Source organism: Mus musculus, chromosome 11 (assembly GCF_000001635.26).
Source record: "Mus musculus strain C57BL/6J chromosome 11, GRCm38.p6 C57BL/6J".
Taxonomy (NCBI): domain Eukaryota; kingdom Metazoa; phylum Chordata; class Mammalia; order Rodentia; family Muridae; genus Mus; species Mus musculus.
In genome coordinates, this window is record NC_000077.6 from 109,440,078 (window position 1) to 109,459,267 (window position 19,190).

Here is a 19,190-nt window from a genome sequence, read left to right on the forward strand (position 1 = left end):
TATTGCCGGCGAACGGGCCCTTCCCAGGCAGGAAGCACGTCGCTGTCCCCAGCTGCGCCCCAAGTCCGTCCCTCGCGCGGATCCGCCTCCGCTGGTGGCGGTGGCGGGCAACACCTGTGGCCGCCCCTGGGAGGAGAGCGAAATTGGCAGCTTGGCCTGCGGGGCGTCGGAAACTCAGGTAAACCACCACAGCCTGATGCACCCCACTGCGGGGAGATCCCGGCCACCCCGACTCTCACCAAGGCCGGGCTAGAAGGCACCTGAACCGTGGGTGGAATCAGTTCTACTTTAGAGAACTTGCAACGCTCTTCTGCCAAAAACCCCTCAAATATCGTGTTGGGGGGTGTGTAACTCTTGCATAAAAATTCGTGGGTTCACACTCCTCTGGTCCCCAATCTAACTTGTATTCTTTTATCTGGAGCAATTCTGTCCAATAGAAAAGTACCACAAGCCACGCGTGCAATTTTAACTGTCCAGTAGCCCCTCTGCTGGAATTCATTTCAGTAACATTAGGTGTTGAGTGCCACCAAAACGCCATCTCAACACGGAATCACGGTACGAATAGAGTTTTTTATTCGTTTTTCTTACCAAATCTTCAAAAACATCATACCATCCGCTATCTCAACTCTAGCTGGCAGCCCCGTGTGACTGTGGTACTGTGATGCACATCACAGCTTGGGATTCATACTGCTCTAGAGTCTACCTGGGAAGGAGGACCCTTAAGACTGAGGCATCAGTAGAGAAATGCTGAGCTGGGGACCATGTCATGCAGGTCTTCCTGATGCGCAAGCTGAATGTAGCTCAGGAGGGCCTCTGCTTTAGAGTGCAGGGAGAATTCTCTCTCCCCCCCCCTCTCTCCCTGCCTTCCTTCCTGTTTTTGTTTGAGAGAGGGTCCCACTATGTAGCCTGGACTGTCCTCAAACTCACTATGTGGCTCTAAACTGGTCTCAAACTTATGCTAATCCTCCTGCCGGAGCATCCCTAGAGCTGGGATTACGGGCATTTACAGCCGCTTCTGATTGGTAGGGTGTTTGTTTGTTTGTTTGTTTTGTTTTGAAAATGCCATTTCCTTGGGATGTATTTCTGCTTGGGAAAGCCGAGTTGTGAGGTTACACATGTAGAGACTGTCTAGTCTTAAACTCTCCATGGAACCAAAAATAAAAGCAACTGTGGATGATGTGCTGGAGAGGTGGATCAGTGGTTAGGAACCTTGGCTGCTCTTTCAGAACTACATGGCGGTCCACAACCATCTGTAACTCCAGTTCCAGGGGATCTTGCACCCTCTTCTGTCCTCTGTGGGCACTGCATGCATTTGGTGCACACACATCAATGCGTGCAGGCAAAAATACTCACACTCTTAAAAATATCTTTAAAAGTAAAAGTGCAGTGACCAAAAATGAATTCAAAATCAAATGTGTAATGAACTGAGGTGTTTCTGACAGGTCACATCTGTGTCACACTGCACCCCTCGAGTCTGAACACAAAATGATATCCGTATCACATATCTCCAGTGAAAACTCCCCCAAAGGCTCTGCTGGGATTCCAGACTGTCCTGTGTAAAGTCTTCTGCTCCATTAGAAACACCATGGTTTAGCTGTAGGAGACAGTTAATATTTTCCTACAGTCTTTCCTCAGCGTGTATCAAGTTTGTATATTTTTAGATTTTATTATGCTAAAATGCTTTCTTTTAGTAGTTTCCATTTAGTTGCCGACTTCAGTTTCATTTGAAAAAATTGTGTGATGAATTTTGGTTTGAGATTAGGACAGAATTTCCGGCAACGTCTCAAATGGCCCTAAATAGACTTCTGCCACTTTGTACTGAGTGCTTATGAGAAGGGAGTGGCCTTTTCAGCACTGAAGATTTGAAAAAAATCTGATCCATGAGCTGTGGAAAATGTTAAAGACACTGTGTGTCTTGCGTTATCAGATGCTCAGCCACGATTTTATCCCCTACTCATGGTGTGTGTGTGTGTGTGTGTGTGTGTGTGTGTTTGTGTGTGTACTGGGGATTAAATCCAGGTCTTAATGCATGGTAAGTGCTCTACCACAGCTTCATCCCAGTCCAAAATTTAATTCTGTGTGTGAAAAGAAATGATTATACTCAGGCTGTTAGTGTGCAAGTTTGTTTTCATCTTTAATAAATGGTAAAACCATTACATACACACACACACACACACTATATATATATATGATTTTGAGAGCAAATCTAAAGCAAAGAAAAGGGGTCACAGTGGCAAAGTTGAAGATGCCCTAACTTAGCAGATGTGGATTTAAGCCTGCAACAGCTGAGTAAACCTGTGACATTTAAACCAGTGGCAAAACCCAGCCCCAATTCGGGTTGTTCAAGTGTCAAGTTCCGTGTTGCTTTCAGATGTGACCGACCTATGGAAGTAAAAGCCTGACAGCCAGAAACCACTGCTTTTCCAGATTGTTTATAAAGGGGCTTATGAGATTAAACTTTCTTTCAACTTCTTTTCTAATCAAGGAGCCATCTGGGGTTGGTTAAAAAAAAGTCAGAGGACTCAGTCTGTGGGCTTCTCACTTTGCAGGGGCTGGGGGCGGGGATGTGGTGTCAGGAAAGTGCTTGCTATCAACTGAGGCGTTTTAGAAAGGAAACTGGGCTGACAAGATGGCCTAGTGGGTGAAAGAGCTTGTTGCCAATGTAGAGCATTCTGTCCCTGGGTTAACCTCTGGTTTCGATCCATGTGTCCATGCGCAGTGGTACAATACACACATACACACGTATGTGTGTGTGTGTGTGTGTGTGTGTGTGTATGCTATATATATATATATATATATATATATATATATATATATATATATATATATATATAATTTATATGAGTACACTGTAGCTCTTTTGGGACATACCAGAAGAGGGCATCAGATTCCACTACAGATGGTTGTGAGCCACCATGTGGTTGCTGGGAATTGAACTCAGGACCTCTGGAAGAGCAGTCACTGCCCCTAACCACTGAACCATCTCTCCAGCTCCCATAACAAATATATATTAATGAACCATCACACACATGAAGTGAATTATGTGCTGTGGATATCTCTCAGTGGTAAGAGTACACGTCTAACATTTGTGAAACCCTTGGGTTTCATCCCCGGCACTATAAAAATGAGAGAGAGAGAGAGAGAGAGAGAGAGAGAGAGAGAGAGAGAGAGAGAGAGAGAGAGAGAGGCCAAGATGTTATTTGTTCCTATGCAGTTCTGGAGACTGAGCACAGGCCTCTTTCTACCACAGAGCCACATACCTATCCAGCCCAGATGTGCATTGTAAAACAGCCAGTAGAAAGGGCTCAGAAGGCTGTCAACACAAAGACATGAAATGTATGCGATGATAGCTATGCCAACTATAATTTGACCTCACTACCCAGTGTATGTGTGTACTGAAATGTCACCCTGAGCTGCAGAACTATGTACAGTTTCCGTGTATTAGTGAATATCTGTTGGGCTCCAGGCATGCGTCTATACACCCGAAACTCCAGGACTTATGAAGCTATAGCAGAAGAATTGTAAATTTAAGCATAGGTGGGACTCTTATCTAGAAAGCTCTGGGCCATTTTGGGCTTCATGGCTGTGGGGCCAAGGTGGGTGGAGGTGCACACACAGATAGGAAACAGACTGAGTTAAAACTAAATCTGCATGGGTAAGATATTAATCTTACAGCCGTCCATTTGCAGACCTACATGGCATTCATTTTTTTTTTTTCCATCTTCTGTCTTTGGGCTCTGCTCATTGATCAAGGCTTGTCCCTTTCAGCCAACAGACCATACAGTATGCCCACGATGGGCACTTGGAACCCCATCTTCCGGTCTTGGAATAACAGTGGTTTCTGTGCACAGTGTGTTCAGCCTCCAGGGGCTCACCAAGCACTTTATGCTAGCACCGGATTCTCAAGCTATCATTGTAAATAGATACCACTTTATTTACTTATGAATGCTCTATCTGCACATATGCCTGCAGGCCAGAAGAGGGCATCGGATCCCATTATAGATGGTTGTGAGCCACCATTAGGTTGCTGAGGATTGAACTCAGGACCTCTGGAAGAGCAAGCAGTGCTCTTAACTGCTGAGCCATCTCTCCAGACCCTAGATACCATTTTTAAAAACTCATATAACAAAGGGGTTTGTCAATCAGTGAAAGATAATAAACCTCACTCATTCACATGGTTTAGTCTCTTAATAATGTTTTAATACCAGGGGCTATGTGCTAGGTCTTGTCAAACCCTTCAGGATATAGCAGAGACAAAAAAAGAAAAGTCTTCCCTAGTGTTTTTTTAGAGGAAGAGAGAGAAAGTAGAGGAAGAAACCAATGCTCTTATGGTATAGTCAGAGTAAAAGAATAGAAGCAAATTGGGGGTTGAGCCAGGGTCTCACGTGGTCCAGGAAACCTCGAACTTGCTGTAGTCAAGGATGGCCTTAACTCTTCGCCCTACACGAATGTACCATCACGTCTGGTTTTATGCAACACTGGGGATTGAACTCTGGGCTTCCTGCATGCTAGGTGAGCCTCATACCAACTGAGCCATGCCCCCCAGTCCCAAATATCCTTTTTAACAGGACAGTTAGGAATGCCTCCTTAGGGCTGAAATTTGGAATCAAGCAAATTAAAAGGATATAGCATATTCATACTGAAGGGAGAGATGGCTCAGTGGACACATGGCGGCTCCCAACCCTCTGTAACTCCAGGAACAGAGAGTCCGATACCCTCTTCTGGCCTCTTCGGGCACTGCATGTATGTGGTGCACGGGCGTACGTGCAGTTTAAACACCCCAGGAAACAAGGAGTGGGGATGGGGGAATTGATCAGTGGTCGGCATAGTTGTACCAGAGGAGAAAGTAATAGCACCATGTGGCTTATCTAGGGTTCATCCTTGAAGAGTTGTGGTTAGTGTGTGCTCTGAAAGGATCACTATGGCTGCTGTGTGGGAATTTTAGGAGGTGTCAGGGTGTTGCTGGAAGATCATTGTTATAATGCAGTTGAGATGACCTTAGCTTGGCTCAGAGAGAGAAGCAGGGATGGCAATTCAGTCGGATCCTGGATATATTTAGAAAGAAGAGCCAGGTGTCAGGGCAACAAGCCTGTAATCCCGGGGCTTAGGAGGCAGAGGCGAGGGGATTAGTTCAAGGTCATCCTTGCCTCGTAGCAAGTTTGAGGCTACCCTGAGCTACGTGGACCTTGTCTCAATAACACCTCCCAGAGAAATAAAACCACAAGCAAACAGACAGACAGACAGACAGACAGACAGTAGTCCTGATGGGATTTGCAGACAGCATAGGTTGGCGTAGTTTAGAAGAGGGGTCAGAGTGAGCTCACTGTGCTGTGGGTACTACACAGCAGGAGTTCATTCACAAAGACAGGACTAACAGTCAGGGGAGAGGAGGGACTTCATCTTTGATCCTAAGGAAAAAAGTTGCTAGGGTCCTTAACCTGTTTGTCTTCCTGAGTGGCAGGAAAGGTGAATATATGTGACACACACGCATGGCCCGGGTTGTGTTCGCTCTCAATACTCGTTGGCGATACGTTCTGGGGCGCCAGACTTGCTGTCTAAATTCCCCTGGAAGGGATCCAAGTGCACTGACGTCATTTGAATCTGGCTTTTAATGCATAGGGTTTTTGTTTGTTTTGTTTTTTGTTTTTGCATGAAAACTCAAACTGTTAGCCTTGTGTGGTTAGAATCATTATAAAAATGAACACCAGGGGGACCTAGTGTGCCTTGGTGGCTGGCCCACCTATTGGATATGGCAGACCTGTGTTAGAGACACATCTGTAGAGGACAGCCGCCCAATCCTCTGTGTTCTGTGTATCTCGAGGAGTGGCGCAGCCTGTAATGTGTTAGAATTGCCTTCGTATGAGCTGGGTTTGATGACTGTTTAAAGCTTCAAAGCAGTGGCTTCTAATCACGGGATGGCTTATCAATGAACTCCAGAATGTGGGAGCTTTTAAAAGTAAGAATCATGCCGGACATGGTAGTACTGGTCTGTAACCCTGGCACTTGAGAGATGGAGGCAGGAGGATCCGAAGTTCAAGGCTGTCCTTGGCTGGATAGTGAGTTCAAGGCCATCCCAGACAAGTCAGAGGGAGGGAGAGAGGGAGGGAGGGAGGGAGGAAGAGAGAAACTGAATTCTGATGATTTTGATTTTTAGTTTATTTTGGACAGAATACAGAATCTATGTGTAATATATACCTGGAAGCGACTTGAATTTAGCCGATTGAAACTCAGACTTGCGATGTATTTTCCATTTGATCCCCAGATATAATAATGTCCTGAAGCTATGTACTGCTGGGAGTGAAAACGATAACTCTGTGTGCTGGGACCACGGCTCACTTGGTAGAGTACCTGCCTAGCATACACCAGGCCTTGGGTTTAATCCCCAACACTCCCTAAAACTGGGCACAGTAACTATGTCTATAACCCCAGCACTGATGTGGCAGCTGGAGAATCAAAAGGTTAAGGTTATCCCCTGCTATATAGGCAGTCGAAGACTAGCCTGGGCTATATAAGACCCTGCTTCAAAAAAAAAAAAGAGATAAATTGCTAAAGGGTTTGGAAACATAGTATAAACACACACATTTGTCTCAAAAGGGCACATAACCTTAGCAACTAGACAGAGGCACACATCCTACCTTTGTACAGAAAGGACATGGTCTAAATACAAGGACAGAAAGTAATGAGCTGAAGAGAGTCATCATGGAAAAAAAAATCAGTTAATTAATGCATTGGCAACTGCCTGATCTTGCCTGACTTTCACACCTATGATCTGAAAATTACTTTGGTGAGGGTCTGGAGAGATTGCTCAGTGGTTAAGAGCACTGGCTGCCCTACCAGAGGACCCAGGTTCCATTCTGAGCACCAACATAGATGCTCACAGTGTCTGCAACAACAGTTCCAGGGCATCTGACAAGGTCTTCTGGCTTCTGCAGACACTGTACGCAAGCCACACACAGACAGACACTCAGGCACAACACTCGTATGCATAAAATACAATGGAAATGTATTCTTTTAATGCGTGTAGGTATTTTGCCTGCATGTATGCCCGTGCACTGCATCTCTGCCTGCTGCCCTCAGAGGACGGAAGAGGACATTGGATGCCTTGGGACTGGAGTTACCGTTTGTTGTGAGGTGCTGTGTTGGTGGTGGGACTCGAACCTGGGTCCTCTGGAAGAGCAGCCAGTGCTTTTATTTGCTGAGCCATCTCTCTTGTACCAAAATAATACACGTTTAGAAAAGGGACTTTGATGATCCATTGTGCATTTGTGGGGGTGCACATGTGTAAAGGTGGGCTCTCCCGTGCTTGGGTGTGTGGATGTCAGAGGTCAGGATCGGGTACCTTGATTTATTTCCCGCCTTATTCTTTTGAGGCAGGGTCTCTCACTGAGCCAGGGGTTTGCTCTTTCAGCTCGACCAGCGGGCAGCTGAGCCGCACTCCCCCACCCAAGGACTGAGGTCACAGTGGGCTTCTGTGGTTAAACTCAAGCCGTGCTGCAAATGCTTCACTCTTCGCTGTCTTTTTAGCCCCTATCGTGACTCCTGAATTTTTTATTTTAGTTTGATTGATTATGCTTTCTTTTTGAAGACTGACTTGGAACTTGTGACAGTCTTGCCTCAGCCTCCCATGTGCTGGCGTTACGGGCGTGAGCCACCACCAGGAACAGCAACACCTTTCTGTCTGTCAGAGCTTAGTGTTCAGGGCTGGGGTGCTCAGAGCCATTGCAATGTTGGAGACACATGGAGCAGGGATAAGAGACTATGGTGGGCAGGCAGCTGAATTCATTTTTACTCTTGTAGGTGACAGGACCCAAAGTGCTCCCCAGGGACCTCACTGCCTGGTGCTACCTCCACTTTGTAATTCACTGTGTAGAGCAGGGTGTCCTTGAACTCATGATCTTCTTGAATTTGTCTCCTGGGTTCTGGAATTATAAGTGCATGCTACCAAGTCTGGCACCAAATTTTGCTTGTTTCCTTCCTTCCTTCCTTCCTTCCTTCCTTCCTTCCTTCCTTCCCTCCCTCCTTCCTTCCTTCCTTCCTTGTTTTCTTCCTTGTTTTCTTCCTTGTTTCCTTCCCTCCCTCCATCCCCCCTCTCCCTTCCTTTCTCTCTCTCTCTCTTTCTTTCTCTCTCTCTCTCTCTCCCTCCCTCCCTCCCTTCCTTCCTTCCTTCCTTCCTAGGATTACTTAGTATTAAGTTACGTGTATTTGTGTGTATGTGTGTGTTTGTGGATGCTTGCTGGTGTCCAAGGAGTCCAGAAGACAGCGTCAGATCTCCCAGAGCTGCAGTTACTTGCAGTTGTGAGCTGCCCAACTTGGGCGCTGGGAATTGAACTTGGGTACTCGGCAAGAGTGTTATCAAGCCATCTCTCCAGACCCTCCAAATCTTATTTTAATAGATTGTGGGCTACAAATGCCATACCATTCCCCATCCCCACCCCCAGTTAAATATTTCACATATGGTCATTTTTATGAAGTTCAAATTTCTGCACCCATGATAAAATATTGTTGAAGGCAGCTATGCCCCCTTCGTTTTCAGTCTGTGCCTGCTTCGGACCCTACATGATGGCCACTGGATAGTTTTGGCAGAATCCTGTGATAAGAAAAGATTCAAGAGTTTACTATCTGGCCCTTTATAGCAAATGCTTGCCAGCCCTTGGCGTTGGGTGTCTGTGATGTTTACTTAGAGATTTGGCGTTCCGAGAAGGCATGTGCTTCAGTTGGTACAGTGCCCAGCTAAGATGCTCAAAACCTAGGGTTCAACCCCCAGCCCCACATAAATCAAGCAGGGTGGCGCATGCCTGTATCCCCAACACTTGGGAGGTGGAGACCGAGGAATCGAAGTTTAACGTCATTCTTGGCTAAATATTAAGTTTAAGGTGAATCTAGGCTACATGAGACCTTGTCTCAAAAAACAAGCAAGCAAGCAAGCAAGCAAGCAAGCAAGCAAGCAAGCAAACACACACAACAGAACAAGAGATTTGAAAAGTTCTTGGGTCTTTCTGTAACTGAATTTAGGTAGTTACATCAGCTTCTGAACATTGAGGTAAAATAGATGAGGTAGACAGCCCCTCCAAGGGCATGCTCTCCTTAGCCCAACTCCTTTCACTAGCCCTGCCTCCCTCCCCAGGGCATGGCCTTTGAGGTACCTTTAACATCACACCATTTTAAACTCTTATTACCTTTCTTTTTCTCTCTCTCTTTTTTTTTGTTTGTTTCAAGACAGAGTTTCTCTGTGTAGCCCTGGCTGTCCTGGAACTCACTTTGTAGACCAGGCTGGCCTCGAACTCAGAAATCCGCCTGCCTCTGCCTCCCAAGTGCTGGGATTAAAGGCGTACACTACCACTGCTCAGCTCTTACTGCTTTCCTAAAAAGCAGGTCTTAAGATGTAGCCCTGGTTTGGCTAACCTTGAACTAGCAGCCATCCTCCTGTGCCCATCATTCAGATGCTGGGATTACAGGAAGGCATCACCCCAATGCCCAGATGTGATTACATCTTTTAAAAAATGCGTTTTGGTTTAACTGTGTGCATGGCGGTGGAAAAGCACACATCCAATGGTCTGTATGGGTTGGCATCAGGACTGTTTGTACAAGTCGGTTCTCTTTTCCATTATGTGTGCTCTGGGGAGCAAACTCAGGTTGTTAAGCTTAGCTGAGCAATCTTGCTGGTGCACATGTGGACACAGGGGGCAAGTATACCTACATAGCACACACACGCGCATGTGCCCCCCCCCCCCATACACACACAAAGAAAAAAGGAAAAAGAACAAATGAAGATTTTGGTGGCATCCCTGTATATAGGCACCTGGGGCAGGAGGATCACCGTGAGCTTGAGGCCAGTCTGGATTATGTAGCAAAGGAGTAAGACTGTCTCAAAAACAAAACAAAATCAAACAAACAAACAGAAAAGAAAAGAAAAAGTCAGCCGAACATAGTGTGCCGGAGGCAGGGGTATGAAGTCTGTGGCTAGCCTGTGAGACTCTGTCTGAATAAATAAATGAGTAGTTTTAGTGTTGTGCAGAGGGTACGTGTCGGGGGAGTGCTCAGACAAAAGGGACATTTATATCACACCCCACCAAGGCTCGGAAGCCATCTTGGACGAGGATGTGAAACGACTGTAAGACCCAGGGGTTGAGGAAGGACCAGAGCCAAGGCCCTGGCTCTGTGACTGCCCGTACAGGATCAAGCTGGTCACCCTTCCAGCACGGATGGGGAGGTGCCCACGAGTCCCCAGCTTAGCTGAGGAGCTACACACAGGCAGTAGAAGGGAGAGCTCTGCCTTCTTTAATGGTGTGTGGACCCTGGTAGGTCCACCTTGCTTCATGCCCATAAATACACAGAGTATAGATTCCTTGGGCTACAAAGCAACATCATCAACAACGGAAGGAAGGGAGGGAGGGAGGGAGGGAGGGAGGAAGGGAGGAAGGGAGGAAGGGAGGAAGGAAGGAAGGAAGGAAGGAAGGAAGGAAGGACAAAAAATAAAAAGAGAGAAAAGCCAAGGATACAGTAGGGATGAGAGGGAGATGGGGTAGGTCTGAGAAGACTTAGGAAGAGGAGAGAGGGGCTGATATGAACAAAAATACTATATTTTTTCTCAAATAATTAAGAAAAATGTATTTTAAAAAAATTCTGATCATTTTTCTGTTTCCTGACTCTGGACAAAGAAGAAGAAATCTCTGCATTACCCATGCCTTGAGAATCACTGTGTGTCCTGGGGTAGCTCCAAGATTTTGCAGTTTCTGAGATCAGTAAAAAGCACTTCATACAGAAGAACATCAGACTCTTTAGATAAAAAGCCGTAAATTTATTGTAAATCCCTAAGTACCAGGATGTCACTCATACAGAACAGAGCAGTGATCCTGTAGTGGTATTTCGTTTTTTTCCTTCCCAACATTTGCACCCCGCCCACCCCCCCCCCGGATTGTTCACACACTGAAATTGGCATACATTTCCCTGTCTCATGCAGTATATAGATTGAACTTAAGAGTTGATCCCTCAGAAATCAGTTACAAATATTAAATCGTCTCGAACATTCGTAGTACAAAATAGCTTTTAAAGTGCCGAAGTCACATACATCTGTAAACCTGCCCAGGAGCCTAAACTAAAGCATTGCTCGGGGGGGTGGGGGTGGGGGAGGGGTCCCACCGAGCTTGGCTACATCCATCCCATTTCAGGTGCAGTCTGCTTTTTTTTGGACAGACACGTTGTCTTTCGTCCTGTCACTCACCCTCCCCAAAGTTTGACAGATTGTCCTATTTCTATGGCTGATAAGATGCTGTATTGAATGTGGCAGGCGGTGATGAGCCACACCCCCTTCGTCTCAGTGCAGAGAAAAAGATTCAAGCTTGTGTGTGTACCTGTAACCAGACTAGGCTTGTTCTACGTTTCCCCCTGAGTTGTCCTTAACAGTAAAGATGAAGAAAGGTAGAGCAGCAGGCATCGGCCGCCCTGTCGGGGAGATGCCATCACACAGGCGAGGAAGCAGACCCCCTCACCCTCACACTGCACCCCCCCCCCCCCCTTTGTAGAGATCTGCTAGAATGCAGAACTCTGTATAGTGTAACTCACCAGCAGCAGTGACCAGGTACCACTCGGTACCCATGGCAACTTAGGGCAATCAAGTTCTACAGAAGATGGAAATTGCAACTTGTAACTCAGTGATGGTGACGGCTGCGTTTCTCCCATTTCAGATGAATGAAGAAAGGCTTCAACAACAGTTACAGATCGAATAACAACAACAACAACAACAACAAAAAACCACTGGAAATGTTCCAACAATCCAATGAAATATAATTCTGATCAAAGAAGATCCTCAAGTATTCTTAGCTGATATATGTAAAAGCTGAGGCGATTTGTCGTCTGTTATCCCCCTCCCCTTTAAATAGCACAACATTGCCTTTAACAACACCTGAAGAATCGTTACAACTTGGGCTGTGGAAAACTTACATTATGAGACCAGAAAAGCTCTCTGAAGCATTTAAAGAGCCACAGAACAGAGGTAAAAATATGTGGTGTATACCTCCAATCACCTTTTATTTATTTTGATTATTAGATTATATTTTTACATTTAAATATTTTTGTGTGTGTCTGTGTGCAGGCACATGCATGTCATAGCATGTGTGGAGGTCAGAGGACAACTCACAGAAGTTGACCTACCGTGTGGGTCCTAGGAATTGAACTCAGATTGTCAGACTTGGTGGCAGGCAACTTCACCTACTGAGCCATCTCGCTGGCCCTTTCTTTTGATCGTTTTAATCATCCTAGAATAACTTAATAATAAATAGTGGTTTAAGTTAAAGACACAACAGTCATTTATTTCTTGCATTATGAAAAATAGGAAACATGAATGCAATTTATCATTTCTATTGAAATACTTGTGGTGATGGCTGGCCACGAAAAAAATAGCAATAATCTTCATGTTTATGAAGTTCAAGTTGTTATATGTGTTTAAATTTTTTGCATATTAATCAAATGCTTGGCTTTAAAGCATAGCTTCCTTTTCATGTGGTATTCGGAAAACCCAGAAGCCATGATTCGTCAATGTAAACGTTAGTAATCATTTTCAAATCGTTTAAAAATAATTCACCTGTAGTTCTGAAAATCAGCAACATCTTTAATGGTTCAAGATTGTGGGGTTTTTTTTGTTTTTTGGGTTTTTTTTTTTTTTTGTCGTTTTGGAATGGCCAATTAATTTCTGTGACTTGGGCTGGATGTCACTTTATAATATAGTAGTTTATCACAGGAACGGAGTGCTTGTAACAGCAGTCTGTCAGTTCGTGGCATTGCTTTTGTGCTGGGGTGCCTCCACCCCCCCAGGTCCTTCCGCTTATCTTTGTATTGCTACGGAACAGGGCTGGATTCCTGTATGGAAAAGGTTTGGTTGTTTTGGTTTTGGCTTAAAGAACAAGCAAAAGGGACTGGAGGGGAAGAGACAGCTGCTGGCCCTGCTGTCAGACAGGCATTCCCTTCATGCAAGTTTGAAGGTGGGGGTCTAGTGGTTAGCGCCTACCCCTCCCTGTATCCCCAGGGGCTCCGCTCCCAGGCGACATAGAAGCCACGACGTGAAAATGTGTCACACGGGATCCATTTTCATATGAGCCCTGTGTTCACATTTCCCAAGATCCATTTCCAGAAAGTCTTCGGGTATGTCCTGTAACGCCTTCCCACGCTGCCGGTCTGTCTGGTTCTCACCTGAATGAGAATTCTGGCACAGGCCCTTTTTACAGGGTCTTACCAGGGCGAGGCACACGGCAGCCAGGCACATGCCGGCTGCGCAGGAGTAGAAGGCCCTGCTGTATATCTTGCTCTGGTCAACCAGCAGACCTGGAAGAAAACATTGGCACCGTTAGCAACGTCACCACCACACACACCCTTACGCTTGAACTCCCATCCAACCCAAAACTTCTCCATCTCTTAGGCTGACCTACCATCTTATTATTAATTAATTAATTACTTTTTAAGGCAGGGTCTTACACAGTAGCCCAGGCTGCCCTGAAACTCACTATGTTGCTCAGCCTCACCTCAAGCCCACAGCAGTTAGCCAGCCTCCATCCCCCAGATGCTGGGGTTACAGGCACTGGACCATCACACTCTGCTAGCTTCCTTCACTGATTTTGATTTTCTGAAGGAGCCATAGTCAAAGGCAGAAACCTGCTGGGCTGGATAAAGAAATGGAGCACACAGCAGACTTATAGCACCTGCCAAAAGCGAGTTTTGAGTTACCGACCAGCTCTTCATGGGCTAAGTCCAGCCCATTGAGAAACAAGAAAGCAGGACTATTAGGCGCCCATTACTTTAACAAGCTGGTATTCTTTTTTTTTTTTTTTTTTGGTTTTTCGAGACAGGGTTTCTCTGTGTAGCCCTGGCTGTCCTGGAACTCACTTTGTAGACCAGGCTGGCCTCGAACTCAGAAATCCGCCTGTCTCTGCCTCCCAAGTGCTGGGATTAAAGGCGTGCGCCAACACACCCGGCTCAAACTAGTATTCTTATTTATTTATTTATTTATTTATTTATTTTGGTTTTTCAGTGACAGAGTTTCTCCGTGTAGACCAGGCTGGCCTTGAACTTACAGAGAACCAACCACCTGTCTCTTGGTTCTTCCTGTACATTCGGAACCCAGCATCCTGGGCGTCGTGGGCTCTGACTATTGATAATAAGCCGTTGTTCTGTAAAAATCCACAAACTGCAGGGTAGATTTTAGCACTGCTCTGTCTCACTCTGCTCCAGGCAGTGTTCTCAAGGTCTCTTCTACCCTCTCCTCACAGAGAATCCTCACAAGCTCGTATTCCTAACAGAAAGAGGGGCTATGTTGTTTTTTACTTCAGGAATCTTTTAACGAGCACAATTTCTAACCACAGGAATTATTGGTTTTTCTGAGACAGAATCTCACTATGTAGCTCTGATGGGACTTACTACATTAGGCCAGGCTGGCCTTGAACTCACTGGGATCTACTTGCCTCTGCCTCTGGAGTGCTGGCATTACAGGTGTGTGCCACCAAGCCTGGCTGTAATCACAGAAAGTATAAGGGCATATCACAGCTAAGATATGAAACACGACTTGCCTCTACAACAAAGAAGCCTTCTGTACTAACCAGGGAAACCATTGAGATGGCTCAGCGGGTTATAGGCTGCCAAGCCTGAGGGTCTGAGTTCAAACCTCGGGACCCACATGGTGGAAGGAGAAAACCGACTCTCTGCAAGTTGTCCTCTGACCTCTATACACATTCTCTGGCACATGCGCACCCCGCCCCCCCCCCCCACTGACATACAAGGAAAACAGCAGTTTAGTCACCTGCCAGGGGTGGTCCCGCAAGCCCCGAGATGCTCTGAATGAAGACATAGACTCCAGCTGCAGATGACATCTTCTCGATCCCAACGACGTCATCCTCTGCCAACATCGGGATGTGGGTCCCTCCTATGGTCCCAACCATGCTGCCAAAGAACACGCTACACAGCATGAGGCCCCAGAACTCGGTAGCGAAAGTGAAGGCGAACAGAGACGCCGTCAGTAAAATGACGCAGATGAGTTCGATGTAGATCTTGCGAATGGGCTCCCTGTTGAGGACAAACCCAGCCCCGATCCTTCCGAACACTTCCGCAATGGCCATCGTCGACAGCAAAAACGCAGCGCGGTCAGGGTCAATGCCTAGACTGATACCCAAAGGAATGATGTAGAGGGAAGGCGCAAAGAAGCCCAGGGTGGCGAAGAGGCCGAACAAAGCGTAACAAATGAAGCTTTTCTCTTTCAAGACGGAGAAGTCCAACAGCGGGGCTTTCATCTGGCTGTGCTTGGGGGCAGTCACCAGGGTCTGCTGTTGCTCAGCCCTGGTTTCCTGCTCCATCTTCGCTTCGCTAGGCACATTTTTTGGTGAGGTAGTTAGTTCTACTCCTGAGTCGATGGAGTCTATTGAGGTCCGTGTTTTCTCGTTTTCAAGCATGTACTGAACTTCTCTGCGGGGCTCCAGAGTGACTGCTTTCGGTGATTGCCCCGGCCCTTGGATAATAATTGGTCTTAGCAAGGCGCCGCAGACCATGATGTTCAGCTGCAGAAGGCCCACGAAGAGGAGGCTGTATCTCCAGCCAATATGCTCCTTCAGAGCTGTGATAGCTTGAAGAGACAGAAGCAAGGGGGAAAAAAAATTCAAGGTCAAAGAACTGACTCCAGATCCAGCAGACAATAGCCAGGAGAAATGTGGATAAAGTTTTAGTGATAAATTCTGCTCAAAGTTAGGGCGAATGCAGACATCCTAGACTGTACTTTGGGTGGGGTAAGAAGAAGGGGGGTGACTAGACATATACTTGCATCCAGAGGCCAGAGGTCAATGCTGGGTGTCTTTCTTGACCGTTGTCTTGTTTTGAATGGAGTGATGGAGATTAAATTTAAGGCTTTTCTACCACAGAGCTACAACTCCAGCCTTTAGAAACAGACTTTCTCATTGAATCTGGAATTGGCAAGATTGGCTGGTCCCCGGGCCCCACCTGTCCCCACCTCCCTAGTACTGGGAATCCAGGCACGTGCCACCATACCCAGCTTCTTACACGGCTGCTGAAACTCAGGCCCTCACGTTTGTGCCACGTGGAGATGCCTCCCCATCCCCATACACTATCCTTTATTCTGATTTCTGGTGCATTTTATAAATGAGTTATAAAAAAGTGCACTTATTACTATATATGCTATAAAAAAAAACTGTCAGCCCAGCTTTCCAAAAGAGCTTTGGGCAGTGGGATTTTCCAGGCAGAGGCCTAAGAATGGAAGATCTGTCTATAACCCACATCAAGGCTCGACAAACAATAGCCCACAGGCCAAATCTGAACCACTGAATAAAACTGGACTGGACTGGACTGGTTTGTGCGCTCATAGAGTCTGCGGATGCTTTTGTGCTGAGACAGCAGAATTGAATAGTTCTAATACACGTATAATTCCCAAAGCTGAAAGGATCCCCAGGGCCAAGGACATATTAGTGGTAGAACACCTGCATGCAGCAGGCCCTGGATACCAGGAGGCTCAGATACCATGAAAATACAATAAATATTTTTTTTATTACTATTTGACCTCTTATAAAAGTAATTTACTCAACTCCGAACTGTACCACCCTGCATCCTACTCATTCAACTTTTGTAATGAAAAGTAACTAAAAACCCAAGTAAGAGGCAGTCGCTTAAGAGCCTCACCGTGAAGCCTCGCCTGCCTTTCTGGGCTCTGAAGCGTATCGTTTCCGTTGGCCTGCCTCTTTCTTTGGACACCAACCTAAGTCCCTAAGCATGTTTGCTTTGACACCGCACGCTTTCTCACTGTGCCCCATGGACTGTCCACCCTGCCTACAGATGCTTGCAGGTCTCCACTGTGAACCTTAACTCAAAAGACATGTGTTTCTTATCCTAGCATTACAGGATATGGTGCTCCAGTTTCTACCTGAGTATGTCCTTAGCAACCTGGGCTCTTGCCTCTCTCACTGTGAACCCAGGGCGGAGGCTGCTGACCAGAAGTAGCTCAGAGAGAGATGGAGAGCAAGCGCCTCCATCGTTAACAGTAAAATTATACACCCCACCTCCTTAAAAAAACAAAACCCCAAAAAACCAAACCACTTTACTTTGAGATCTTACTAATTCTTATTTTATGTTTTTTAAAGCATGAGAACGTTTGCTTGCATGTATATCTATGTAACCACGTGTATGCAGCGCCCTCAGAGGCTAGAAGAGAGCACCAGCTCCCTCAGGTGCTGGGAATTGAACGTGGGTCTTCTTTCTGCAGGAGCAGTCATCACTCTTAACTACAGCTATGTGTCCAGCTCCTCATGTAACATTCCTTAAGTATGAACCAAGTGCCAGGAATGGTGCCTAGTGCCAGCTCAGGGCACTCACTGTTCACGGACTCTTTGTGTCAAGATTTTTTTTTTTAAAGAAATGGAGAGATGGCTCAGTGGTTAAGGGCACTGACTGCTTTTCCAGAGGTCCTGCGTTCAATTCCCAGTAACCACAAAGTAGCTCACAACCATCTGGATTGGGATCTGATGACCTCTTCTGGTGTGTCTGGGGACAGCGATAGTGTATTCACATACGTAAAATAAATAAGTAAAAATTAAAAAAAAAAAAAGGAAAGAAATGGAAATGGAGAGAATGGCAGCCATAGCTCAGCCTTTACCTACATTCAACAGCGGACATGATTTCTCCGATTCTCTCTCTCTCCCTTCTGTGTGTGTGTGTGTGTTTGTGAGTGAACACACAATTGCCTGAACCACCTGAAAAGCCTCCAGATATCATAATACCTAACTCCTAATCACTTCTATTTGCAACCCTGCAACCCACCGATGCATTCATTCGTCAGGAGAGAGCATCAGGCTGGGATGCAGTCCAGTGATAGAATTTGCCGGCATGTATAAGGAGAGGATACGGCAGAGAACCCAAGAAAAAAGGAGGAGAGAAAAGAATGAGTCTGGAAGGTTACCTACCCACTACTCACCTTTTCTTGTATCTTGTGCATTAACATTAAGTTAGGGAAATAAACCAGAGAGACAGTGTGGCTGTGAGATTCCTCACACGCACACAAGAGTGCTGATTTCGTTGGCATAACTTACGTCTACATGGAATGAGCGTTTGTGGAAGGGAAGCAACAGTAATTCAAATAGTCCCTATTACTAAATGCTTTAGGGATGATTTTTTTCATGTTTCAAGAAAGCCTTACCACTGAACATGTACCCATTTATGTAAACTTGGACTAAGAATAAAGTGGTGTGGAGTCCTGAAATAGGAGAGGAGGAGGAGGAGGCTATTCTATAAATGGGCTGAAGAGAGAGCCTGGGACATCTCATGACAAGTCACCCATGCTGTTGGCCCAAGTTAGTACAGCAATAGCACCAAGCCTGGCTTCCCCAGTCCCCAGCTAATGAGCCACCATCACTCACGTACCTGGTGCGAAAGCAAACACCGCGAAGCACTCTCCCGTAGAAGCGACCGCGGTGACTACCGAACGCCTTTTGTCAAAGTACTGCGACAGAATGGTCACAGTTGGGAGGAAACTAAAGCAGTACCCTAAACCTGTGGGGGAAAAAAAATCAAAGGCCCGTGAGAACCAGACCTGGTGGGAGCCCGGAGGGTACGGTTAGAGAGCAGGGGGCTTTGTAAAGTTCATAAGTTCTGGGAGCCAAGCCAATCATTCCGCAGAAAAACCATGGCAAAGAAAATGGACTTCACCTTGGGGCTGGAGTGTGGGGTAGCTCAGTTGGTAGCGTGCCATGCACAAAGCCCTGAGTTCAATCCCCAGGTTCCTCGTGAGATTGGGTGTGGCAGTGCATAGTTATAAGTCCAGCACCCAGGAAGGCCAGGAGTTCGAGGGTACCTGTGGCTACTGCATAGTCCTATGGAGGCTAGCCTGCAATGCATGAGGTTGTTGCAACCTTAAATAAACAAACAAAGACACGCAGCTACAGTCGCGTAGGGAGCTGAGGCGTTAGAACTAAGAACCGTTCTCCAGAACTCCCCAAATTTGTACAATTCATAGTAGAATAAATTATCCAAAGTAATTTTTATGTAGTATTTGTATGTGGAAATAAGTCTTTCTCCTTTATTTTTATTTTTTTTATTTTTTATTTTTTGAGACATGTAACTCAGGCTGGCCTCACACTCATGATCTCCCTGCCTGAGCCTAATCCTCAAGTGCTGAGATCACAGGCCTGTATCACCCGCTCTGGCTGACCAAG

At 46.1% G+C, this 19,190-nt stretch overlaps 1 protein-coding gene and 1 long non-coding RNA gene across 7 annotated transcripts in view; one reads left to right on the top strand and one right to left on the bottom strand.

The window, feature by feature from the left end:
* On the top strand, positions 1 to 13,282 carry Gm45916 (predicted gene, 45916). Its single transcript, NR_040680.1, has 2 exons — positions 1 to 178; positions 11,685 to 13,282. It is a non-coding gene; the product is annotated as a predicted gene, 45916 (long non-coding RNA).
* Positions 10,778 to 19,190, bottom strand: part of Slc16a6 (solute carrier family 16 (monocarboxylic acid transporters), member 6) — a 22,744-nt gene continuing 14,331 nt past the window's right edge. For all 6 annotated transcript variants that reach the window (NM_001029842.2, NM_134038.3, XM_030245458.1 and 3 more), the window contains 3 exons: positions 18,400 to 18,528; positions 14,786 to 15,601; positions 10,778 to 13,317 (listed from right to left, as the gene is read on the bottom strand). In NM_001029842.2, the coding sequence (NP_001025013.1) occupies positions 13,067 to 13,317; positions 14,786 to 15,601; positions 18,400 to 18,528 (1,196 nt within the window). In that variant the 3' untranslated portion in view covers positions 10,778 to 13,066. The remainder of the gene's footprint in view (positions 13,318 to 14,785; positions 15,602 to 18,399; positions 18,529 to 19,190) is intronic.